General features: G+C 48.4%; 1 protein-coding gene across 1 annotated transcript; it reads right to left on the reverse strand.

Annotated features, from left to right (window-relative positions):
• Positions 1 to 504: 504 nt before the first annotated feature.
• Positions 505 to 11,137, reverse strand: LOC129850963 (sodium/myo-inositol cotransporter 2-like). The gene is made up of 10 exons (XM_055917106.1): positions 10,297 to 11,137; positions 7,893 to 7,964; positions 7,483 to 7,587; positions 6,510 to 6,569; positions 4,914 to 5,018; positions 4,583 to 4,688; positions 3,847 to 3,927; positions 1,482 to 1,687; positions 1,059 to 1,194; positions 505 to 927 (listed from the first exon to the last, which is right to left on the reverse strand). The coding sequence occupies exons 1-10, from the start codon at positions 10,423 to 10,425 to the stop codon at positions 794 to 796; spliced, it is 1,134 nt and encodes a 377-aa protein (XP_055773081.1). The 5' UTR covers positions 10,426 to 11,137; the 3' UTR covers positions 505 to 793.
• Positions 11,138 to 11,452: the final 315 nt, after the last annotated feature.

Consider the following 11,452-nt stretch of genomic DNA (forward strand, 5'->3'; position numbering starts at 1 on the left):
CTCTCCCCGTTCTCTCTCGCGGGGTGTTGGGTTCTTCTCTACTTTTGCTTGGTGTCGGTCTCTCCCCGTTCTCTCTCGCGGGGTGTTGGGTTCTTCTCTACTTTTGCTTGGTGTCGGTCTCTCCCCGTTCTCTCTCGCGGGGTGTTGGGTTCTTCTCTACTTTTGCTTGGTGTCGGTCTCTCCCCGTTCTCTCTCGCGGGGTGTTGGGTTCTTCTCTACTTTTGCTTGGTGTCGGTCTCTCCCCGTTCTCTCTCACGGGGTGTTGGGTTCTTCTCTACTTTTGCTTGGTGTCGGTCTCTCCCCGTTCTCTCTCGCGGGGTGTTGGGTTCTTCTCTACTTTTGCTTGGTGTTGGTCTCTCCCCGTTCTCTCTCGCGGGGTGTTGGGTTCTTCTCTACTTTTGCTTGGTGTCGATCTCTCCCCGTTCTCTCTCGCGGGGTGTTGGGTTCTTCTCTACTTTTGCTTGGTGTTGGTCTCTCCCCGTTCTCTCTCGCGGGGTGTTGGGTTCTTCTCTACTTTTGCTTGGTGTCGGTCTCTCCCCCTTCTTTCCCGCGGTGGGCCTCCGTGCTCCTTTTATTTGGCCTCCACGGCTGATTGGCCCTTTCCTCTAATTACCTCCACTTAGAGCTGTCCGTGTCAGGGTGCACAGCTCCCGTATTCCCAGCAGAGGTAGCCAACGTCGCCTCACGTACCTCCCCTCTATTAACACCCCCCGGGGTAGACCTCCTGGGATACCACAAGGTGTTTGTGTGTACAGGAAGTGAGAAAGACAGATAGAAAGAGATATACAAAATGTTACAGAGAGAAGAAGACTTCCTCACCTGAAGGCAGTAGCTTCATGACCAGTTTGGCGTAGGCGATGTCTGAACAGCCCACTGGGTTCCCACACACCTCAGTACACACCTCAGGGTCACTACACGCCACCTCGTCTAGACGCAACAACAACGCTGCTGTAAATATACTGTCTCTCCTTTGTTTGATAGTGGCATCAGCAGGTTTTACCTAGATACAGTATCCTCTCTAGAGTTACTACCAAAGCGTTGCACTTAGGACATTGTACCTGGGTAGAGTATTCTGCTGATCATGCCGGGCAGGACCATCATGAAGAAGGGCAGGATCTTGAGGTAGGCAGCCAGCAGGGAGCCTCCTTTAGCATGGAGCAGGTTCTTGGCAGCCAGGGAGCGCTGCACTATCACCTGGATACAACACAACACAGAATCAATGACTGGAACTGTTGACAGAGCAGCTGAATGTGCCTCCCAATGTCTAGAGCACTTAAACTATCCATCTGTTTTATTATTAAGGTGTATCAAAATTCTCCTGCCAGTGATGCAACAATGCCAATATGGTGATTTACAGTTAAAGTTAGATGGTGTTCTAAAGCCTAGTGTTTCCATTCCCCTTTAAGGTGTATCAATTCTGATACCTCAGATCTTGTCCTCTTGGCCATCTAGTGACTGTCCCTGAGCAGTGTCACTGTTACCTGGTCTGAGCACCAGTACCACATGGAGGGTATGGACATGCCCAGGAGGATGCCCGGCCAGGGCAGGTCAGAGGTCACAGGGTCACGGAACAGGTGGAAGGCGTCGTCCCGGGGGATGCCACATGTGGTGTTGGGGTCGCGGACCGAGGGGATGGCCGTAGCATACCCCTCTAGGAGGGCGTTCCAGCCCCCCACCTCAGCGAAACCTCCACAAGAGTAGCTCAGAGTTAGACAGTTAGGCAAACTGCCCTGTACTGTACTGCACTGTCCTGCACTGTACTGCACTGCCCTGCCCTGGCCTGTACTGCACTGCCCTGACCTGTACTGTACTGCACTGCACTGTACTGTACTGCACTGCCCTGCCCTGCCCTGTACTGCCCTGTACTGTACTGCACTGCCCTGTACTGCACTGCCCTGTATTGTACTGTACTGCCCTGTACTGTACTGCCCTGTACTGCACTGTCCTGCACTGTACTGCACTGCACTGCCCTGCCCTGACCTGTACTGCACTGCACTGCCCTGACCTGACCTGTACTGTACTGCACTGCCCTGCACTGTACTGTACTGTACTGCACTGCCCTGCCCTGCCCTGCCCTGTACTGTACTGCACTGCCCTGTACTGCACTGCCCTGTATTGTACTGTACTGCCCTGTACTGTACTGCCCTGTACTGCACTGCCCTGTACTGTACTGCACTGCAATGCCCTGACCTGTACTGTACTGCACTGCCCTGTACTGCACTGTACTGTACTGCCCTGCCCTGTACTGCCCTGTACTGTACTGCACTGCCCTGTACTGCACTGCCCTGTATTGTACTGTACTGCCCTGTACTGCACCGCCCTGTACTGTACTGCCCTGTACTGCACCGCCCTGTACTGTACTGCACTGCCCTGCCCTGTATTGTACTGCACTGCCCTGTACTGTACTGCACTGCCTGGTACTGTACTGCACTGCCCTGTACTGTACTGTACTGCACTGCCCTGTACTGTACTGCACTGTACTGTACTGCACTGTACTGTACTGCCCTGTACTGCACTGCACTGCACTGCCCTGTACTGTACTGCCCTGTACTGTACTGTACTGCCCTGTATTGTACTGTACTGCCCTGTACTGTACTGCCCTGCCCTGCCCTGCCCTGCCCTGTACTGTACTGTACTGTACTGCCCTGTACTGCCCTGCATTATATTGTACTGTACTGCCATGTACTGTACTGTACTGCACTGCCCTGTACTGTACTGCCCTGTACTGTACTGTACTGCCCTGTATTGTACTGCACTGTACTGCCCTGTATTGTACTGCACTGTACTGCCCTGTATTGTACTGCTCTGTATTGTTCTGTACTGCACTGCCCTGTACCGTACTGCCCTGTACTGCACTGCCATGTATTGTACTGTACTGCCCTGTATTGTACTGCACTGTACTGCCCTGTATTGTACTGCACTGTACTGTACTGCCCTGTATTGTACTGTACTGTACTGCACTGCACTGCCCTGTATTGTACTGTACTGCACTGCCCTGTATTGTACTGTACTGTACTGCCCTGTATTGTACTGCACTGCCCTGTACTGCACTGCCCTGTATTGTACTGCACTGCCCTGTACTGTACTGCCCTGCCCTGTACTGTCCTGTACTGTACTGCACTGCACTGCCCTGTACTGTACTGCACTGCACTGCCCTGTACTGTACTGTACTGTACTGTACTGCACTGCCCTGTACTGTACTGTATTGTACTGCCCTGTATTGTACTGCCCTGTACTGCCCTGTATTGTACTGCCCTGTACTGTACTATACAGAGTACAAACTATACAGAGAGTGAAAAACATGAAAATCTATAACTGAGGAAATCTAAAATCTAGTTGGAAAGTTTTTCTGACTAAAGACAAAGTATTTATCTTTGAATCATACACTGAGTATAAAAAACATTAGGAACACTTGCTCTTTCCATGACATAGTCTAACCAGGTGAAAGCTATGATCCCTTATTGATGGCACTTAAATCCACCTCAATCAGTGTAGATGGTAGTAGGTGTCAGGCGCACTGCTTTGTGTCAAGAACTGCGACGCTGCTGGGTTTTTCATGCTCAACAGTTTCCTGTGTGTATCAAGAATGGTCCACCGGCCAAAGGACATCCAGACAACTTGACACAACTGTGGGAAGCATTGGAGTCAACATGGGTCAGCATCCCTGTGGAACACTTTCAACACATTGTAGAGTCCATGTCCCTGATGAATTGAGGCTGTTCTAAGGCAACTCCATATTAGGAAGGTGTTCCCAATGTTTGGCATACTCAGTGTATACAGTAGCCACCGATCAACACAGCACCAAAGCAGAACCGGTATTGACCACTGTAAGAGTAGGAGACTTACTGAAGCCCATGAGGGTGAGTGCTCCTATCAACATGATGCCAGTCTGGACAGCGTCTGTGTACATGACTGCAGCCAGACCACCTGAAACAACACAGCACAACACTGAACCAGGACTGGACATACTCTGTCACAGACAAACTTTTCCATAGACTTAATACTTTGATACTTCAATTAGGGTCATTTGGTTGTTGTATTTGGCTGTATGTTTGAACTGGTAGACTTTAGGAAACAAAATCTGATTGTTTTGGAAGAGAGTGAGAGTGAGAGTGAGTGAGAGAGATAGAGAGAGACAGAGTGAGAGAGAGAGAGACAGTGACAGAGTGACAGAGAGACAGAGAGACAGAGGGAGAGGGAGAGAGAGAGAGACCGTGGGAGAGAGAGACGCAGAGTGAGAGAGAGAGACAGCGTGAGAGAGAGACCGAGAGAGAGACAGAGAGAGAGAGAGAGAAAGAGAGAGACAGAGAGAGAGACAGAGACAGAGTGAGAGAGAGACAGGGAGAGTGACAGAGACAGAGGGAGAGAGAGTGAGAGAGAGAGAGAGAGAGACAGAGAGACAGACACAGAGAGAGAGAGAGAGACAGAGAGTGAGAGTGAGTGAGTGAGTGAGTGAGTGAGTGAGAGACAGAGAGGGAGAGAGAGAGAGACAGAGAGAAAGAGAGTGTGAGAGAGAGACAGACCGACAGAGAGAGAGAGAGACAGAGAGAGACAGAGTGAGAGAGAGAGTATAGCAGGGTACCTGCTACAGTGTAGAGAGCAGTGATGAGCAGAAGCACCACCACAGCTACATAGATGTTCCACTGCAGGGCCTGTTGAATAAACACTGCCCCAGCATACATATCCACCTGCACACACGCACGCACGCACGCACGCACGCAAGCACACACACACACACACGCACGCACGCACGCACGCACACACACACACACACACACACATGCATGCCCGACGCACACACAGCAGTGGATCAAGCGGTCTCAATTCATTCAATAGATTCACATCCAAAACAATGTTTTATTGAGAAAGTAAATAGCTGATGAGATACATAGAAGTGTTTTGACGTTATTTACCGATATCTTTGTGAAGATGTAAATGAATAAATACAAAATAGCTATGAATAATTGTATTCTCTTCCCCCCGAATCGCTTCTGCAAGTATTCAGGCATGGTTGTCACCTGCATGTTAAAGGGATATAGACAGAACATGAATCATTGAACAAGTTATCACCACTGTGATCTAAAGTATCTCAGTACACAGAGAGGGAAGTGTTGTGTCTCAGTACACAGAGAGGGAAGTGTTATGTCTCAGTACACAGAGAGGGAAGTGTTATGTCTCAGTACACAGAGAGGGAAGTGTTGTGTCTCAGTACACAGAGAGGGAAGTGCTGTGTCTCAGTACACAGAGAGGGAAGTGGTGTGTCTCAGTACACAGAGAGGGAAGTGGTGTGTCTCAGTACACAGAGAGGGAAGTGGTGTGTCTCAGTACACAGAGAGGGAAGTGTTGTGTCTCAGTACACAGAGAGGGAAGTGTTATGTCTCAGTACACAGAGAGGGAAGTGTTATGTCTCAGTACACAGAGAGGGAAGTGCTGTGTCTCAGTACACAGAGAGGGAAGTGTTATGTCTCAGTACACAGAGAGGGAAGTGCTGTGTCTCAGTACACAGAGAGGGAAGCGTTGTGTCTCAGTACACAGAGAGGGAAGTGCTGTGTCTCAGTACACAGAGAGGGAAGCGTTGTGTCTCAGTACACAGAGAGGGAAGTGTTGTGTCTCAGTACACAGAGAGGGAAGTGCTGTGTCTCAGTACACAGAGAGGGAAGTGTTGTGTCTCAGTACACAGAGAGGGAAGTGTTGTGTCTCAGTACACAGAGAGGGAAGTGTTATGTCTCAGTACACAGAGAGGGAAGTGTTGTGTCTCAGTACACAGAGAGGGAAGTGTTGTGTCTCAGTACACAGAGAGGGAAGTGTTGTGTCTCAGTACACAGAGAGGGAAGTGTTGTGTCTCAGTACACAGAGAGGGAAGTGTTGTGTCTCAGTACACAGAGAGGGAAGTGTTATGTCTCAGTACACAGAGAGGGAAGTGTTATGTCTCAGTACACAGAGAGGGAAGTGCTGTGTCTCAGTACACAGAGAGGGAAGCGTTGTGTCTCAGTACACAGAGAGGGAAGTGTTGTGTCTCAGTACACAGAGAGGGAAGTGCTGTGTCTCAGTACACAGAGAGGGAAGTGTTGTGTCTCAGTACACAGAGAGGGAAGTGGTGTGTCTCAGTACACAGAGAGGGAAGTGCTGTGTCTCAGTACACAGAGAGGGAAGTGTTATGTCTCAGTACACAGAGAGGGAAGTGCTGTGTCTCAGTACACAGAGAGGGAAGTGGTGTGTCTCAGTACACAGAGAGGGAAGTGCTGTGTCTCAGTACACAGAGAGGGAAGTGTTGTGTCTCAGTACACAGAGAGGGAAGTGGTGTGTCTCAGTACACAGAGAGGGAAGTGGTGTGTCTCAGTACACAGAGAGGAATATTCAATAAAAATTCCTAGCCTGTAATGAGGTATTTGGGCGCTGAAATAGTTGGCTGTATGTTGCATAGAATTTCAGTAGGCCTACTTGTGGGTTTGTGATATTTCAGTAGTACAGACAGTGGACTGACAGAAAGGTGTGTGTTGACCTCTCACCCCGGAAGCAATATAGATGGGCAGGAAAAGCCAACCCAAGAGCAGCACCATCAGCATCCCCTGCCAACCAGAGACATTGATACTTGTAAGTGATTCATGCAAAGCTTAGTATGAAAAAAGTAATATTTTTAAATTTGCATTAAATCATATGCCCTATCAAAATCATGTACAGATGGGCCTCCCGGGTGGCGCAGTGGTCTAGGGCACTGCATCGCAGTGCTAACTGCGCCACCAGAGTCTCTGGGTTCGCGCCCAGGCTCTGTCGCAGCCGGCCGCGACCGGGAGGTCCGTGGGGCGACGCACAATTGGCATAGCGTCGTCCGGGGTAGGGAGGGTTTGGCCGGTAGGGATATCCTTGTCTCATCACGCTCCAGCGACCCCTGTGGCCGGCCGGGCGCAGTGCGCGCCAACCAAGGGGGCCAGGTACACGGTGTTTCCTCCGACACATTGGCTGGCTTCCGGGTTGGAGGCGCGCTGTGTTAAGAAGCAGTACGGCTGGTTGGGTTGTGCTTCAGAGGACGCATGGCTTTCGACCTTCGTCTCTCCCGAGCCCGTACGGGAGTTGTAGCGAAGAGACAAGGTAGTAATTACTAGCGATTGGATACCACGAAAATTGGTGAGAAAATGGGATAAAAAAAATAAAAAAAAATAATAAAATAAATAAATCATGTACAGATGTAGGGTCTTAATTAATCCTGTAGCAACAGGAAATGTGAATTATTGTGTGGATTGTATGTAATTAATAAACATTTATGTAGAGGTTGATACATTTCTCGTGATGGAAAAATCAAGTCTGAAATTTCTAAGTGGAAATTACAAACTTCAGAAGCTTTTCTAAACCTAAATTGCCTGCATTGCAGGAACGTTCTCCTGCAACAGGGTGAGAAAATGAAAATCCTGCATCTGTAATAGAGATCCACACATTTTATGCCCAGTTTATAATGAATTATAATGTCCAAATGTATAGTCTTACGTTCCACTCATATGCCACAGCACTGATGCCCGCTGCCGCTCCTGAGCCAGCCAGGCCCATGAAGTGGCCGCTACCCACATTACTGGCAAACAGAGAGGTGCCCACCTGCAGAGAGAGTGTCAGAGAGATGAAGAGAGAGAGAATGAGTGAGTGACAATACAACTATGTCTGACTTTAAGCCAACCCCATTGTAAAGTATTCATATCTCCCCACATAAAATCTCAGTTCCACCCATATAACAGTACAAGGACTGTTTGTTTCACCATCTGGTTTGGTCCTGGACTATTCAGAACAAGATACATCAGCAATGGTTCCTCTTGGCATCAAACGTCTGGAATCCATTCAACATACTGAGTGGATGTCATTTGTGTGTACTTTCCATAGCAACATCTCTGTTTCTTTTCACTCACCGGCCACCAGGACATGCTCTTTCCTGCCAGGAAGTATCCATCCACCGTGCTCCGCTTGGTTTTCCACATGGACTGGAAGGGAAGAACGGACTGTTACACACATTCTCTATTCAGACTTCAATGTGTGCTGAAGGAGTGTGCTGAAGGAGTGTGCTGAATTAGTGTGCTGAATTAGTGTGCTAAATTAGTGTGCTGAATTAGTGTGCTGAAGGAGTGTGCTGAAGGAGTAAAGGAGTGTGCTGAAGGAGTGTACTGAAGGAGTAAAGGAGAGTGCTGAAGAAGTGTACTGAAGGAGTGTGCTGAAGGAGAAAAGGAGAGTGCTGATGTAGTGTACTGAAGGAGTGTGCTGAAGGAGTGTGCTGAAGGAGTGTGCTGAAGGAGTGTGCTGAAGTAGTGTATTGAAGGAGTAAAGGAGAGTGCTGAAGGAGTGTGCTAAATTAGTGTGCTGAATTAGTGTACTGAATTAGTGTACTGAATTAGTGTGCTGAAGGAGTAAAGGGGAGTGCTGAAGGAGTGTGCTGAATTAGTGTACTGAATTAGTGTGCTGAAGGAGTAAAGGGGAGTGCTGAAGGAGTGTGCTGAAGGAGTGTGCTGAAGGAGTGTACTGAAGGAGTGTACTGAAGGAGTGTGCTGAAGTAGTGTACTGAAGGAGTAAAGGAGAGTGCTGAAGAAGTGTACTGAAGGAGTGTGCTGAAGGAGTAAAGGAGAGTGCTGAAGTAGTGTACTGAAGGAGTGTGCTGAAGGAGTAAAGGAGAGTGCTGAAGGAGTGTGCTAAATTAGTGTGCTGAATTAGTGTACTGAATTAGTGTGCTGAAGGAGTGTGCTGAATTAGTGTGCTGAAGGAGTAAAGGAGAGTGCTGATGAAGTGTGCTGAATTAGTGTGCTGAAGTAGTGTACTGAAGGAGTGTGCTGAAGGAAGAAAGGAGAGTGCTGAAGTAGTGTACTGAAGGAGTGTGCTGAATTAGTGTGCTGAATTAGTGTGCTGAAGGAGTGTGCTGAATTAGTGTGCTGAAGGAGTAAAGGAGAGTGCTGAAGGAGTGTGCTGAAGGAGTAAAGGAGAGTGCTGAAGAAATGTACTGAAGGAGTAAAGGAGAGTGCTGAAGTAGTGTACTGAAGGAGTGTACTGAAGGAGTGTGCTGAAGTAGTGTGCTGAAGGAGTAGTGCTGAAGGAGTGTGCTGAAGTAGTGTACTGAAGGCGTGTGCTGAAGGAGTAAAGGGGAGTGCTGAAGTAGTGTACTGAAGGAGTGTACTGAAGGAGTGTACCTGATTGGAGTGTGCTGAAGGAGTAAAGGAGAGTGCTGAAGAAGTGTACTGAAGGAGTATACTGAAGGAGTAAATGGGAGTGCTGAAGTAGTGTACTGAAGTAGTGTACTGAAGGAGTGTACTGAAGGAGTGTGCTGAAGTAGTGTACTGAAGGAGTGTGCTGAAGGAGTGTGCTGAAGTACTGTACTGAAGGAGTGTGCTGAAGGAGTAAAGGGGAGTGCTGAAGCAGTGTACTGAAGGAGTGTACTGAAGGAGTGTACTGAAGGAGTGTGCTGAAGTAGTGTGCTGAAGGAGTGTGCTGAAGGAGTGTACTGAAGGAGTAAAGGGGAGTGCTGAGGTAATGTACTGAAGGAGTGTACTGAAGTAGTGTACTTGATTGGAGTGTGCTGAAGGAGTAAAGGAGAGTGCTGAAGAAGTGTACTGAAGGAGTAAAGGGGAGTGCTGAAGGAGTGTACTGAAGGAGTGTACTGAAGGAGTGTGCTGAAGTAGTGTACTGAAGGAGAGTGCTGAAGGAGTGTGCTGAAGTAGTGTGCTGAAGGAGTGTACTGAAGGAGTAAAGGGGAGTGCTGAAGTAGTGTACTGAAGGAGTGTACTGAAGGAGTGTACTGAAGGAGTGTGCTGAAGTAGTGTGCTGAAGGAGTGTGCTGAAGGAGTGTACTGAAGGAGTAAAGGGGAGTGCTGAAGGAGTGTACTGAAGGAGTGTGCTGAAGTAGTGTGCTGAAGGAGTGTGCTGAAGGAGTGTACTGAAAGAGTAAAGGAGAGTGCTGAAGGAGTGTGCTGAAGGAGTGTGCTGAAGTAGTGTGCTGAAGTAGTGTGCTGAAGGAGTGTGCTGAAGGAGTGTGCTGAAGGAGTGTACTGAAAGAGTAAAGGAGAGTGCTGAAGGAGTGTGCTGAAGTAGAACAACTCTACTTTGAGATTCAGATGCAAGAATATACTGTAGAGCAACAACCAAACAAATCCCAATAGAACACATGACATGTTTCTGTAAATCTCACCTACTGATGTGTCTGGAATAAATCAAATCATTTACAAATGGAATCCTAATCCCTATATAGTGCACTACTTTTGGCCAGCTACATAGGAATAGGGTTCCATTTCGGATGCCATTAGGGTGCCTTTTCCCAAATTTTCTCCTACTTACCCAGAGGCCCACAGCCAGTACAAGGAGGAAGTAGACAACGAGCACCACAATGTCTACAGTGACCAGGGTGGGTACACCTAAACCTGGGGATTGGGAGGGGGGCACGGTGGTCCCCTGGGTGGTAGCCATACTTGGGTCAAAGGTCACTGGAACTCTCAGGGAGTGATTGCGTCTCTTGCTGGTGAGGGAAATGTAGTCATTGTTGATTCTAATCACAATAGAGCCTCCAAACACTCCATTCACTAGATTCACAGAATTACCTTATTTACATTAGTATTCAGACCCTTTGCTATGAGACTCGAAATTGAGCTCAGGTGCATCCTGTTTCCACTGATCATCCTTGAGATGTTTCTACAACTTGATTGGAGTCCACCTGTGGTAAATTCAATTGATTGGACATGATTTGGAAAGGCTGTCTATAAAAGGTCCCACAGTTGACAGTGCATGTCAGAGCGAAAACCAAGCCATGAGGTCGAAGGAATTGTCCGTAGAGCTCCCAGACAGGATTGTTTCGAGGCACAGGTCTGGGGAATGGTAACAAAACATTTCTGCAGCACTGAATGTTCTTGAATGTTCTTGAATGTCCCCAAGAACACAGTGGCACATGACAGCCCACTTAGAGTTTGTCAAAAGGCACCTGAAGGACTCTCAGACCATGAGAAACAAGATTCTCTGGTCTGATGAAACCAAGATTGAACTCTTTGGCCTGAATGCCAAGCGTCATGTCTGGAGGAAACCTGGCACCATCCCTACGGTGAAGCATGGTGATGGCAGCATCATGCTGTGGGGATGTTTTTCAGTGGCAGGGACTGGGAGACTAGTCAGGATCGAGGGAAAGATGAACAGAACAAAGTATAGAGAGATCCTTGATGAAAACCTGCTCCAGAGCGCTCAGGACCTCAGACTGGGTTGAAGGTTCACCTTCCAACATGACAACGACCCTAAGCACACAGCCAAGACAACACAGGACTGGCTTCAGGACAAGTCTCTGAATGTCCTTGAGTGGCCCAGCCAGAGCCTGGACTTAAATCAGTTCGAACATCTCTGGAGAGACCTGAAAATAGCTGTGCAGGGACACTCTCCATCCACCTGATAAAGCTTGAGAGGATCTGCAGAGAAGATTGGGAGGAACTCCCCAAATACAGGTGTACGAAGA

This window comes from Salvelinus fontinalis, unplaced genomic scaffold, assembly GCF_029448725.1.
Source record: "Salvelinus fontinalis isolate EN_2023a unplaced genomic scaffold, ASM2944872v1 scaffold_2541, whole genome shotgun sequence".
Lineage (NCBI taxonomy): Eukaryota > Metazoa > Chordata > Actinopteri > Salmoniformes > Salmonidae > Salvelinus > Salvelinus fontinalis.

Coding starts and splice junctions, on each gene's coding strand:
- LOC129850963 (XM_055917106.1), bottom strand. CDS start 10,425: ATGGCTACCACCCAGGGGACCACCGTGCCCCCCTCCCAATCCCCAGGT. Junction 7,965..10,296: donor TACTGGCTGTGGGCCTCTGG/GTAAGTAGGAGA, acceptor CTTCCCTTCCAG/TCCATGTGGAAAACCAAGCG. Junction 4,689..4,913: donor ACATCTTCACAAAGATATCG/GTAAATAACGTC, acceptor GCGTGTGTGCAG/GTGGATATGTATGCTGGGGC.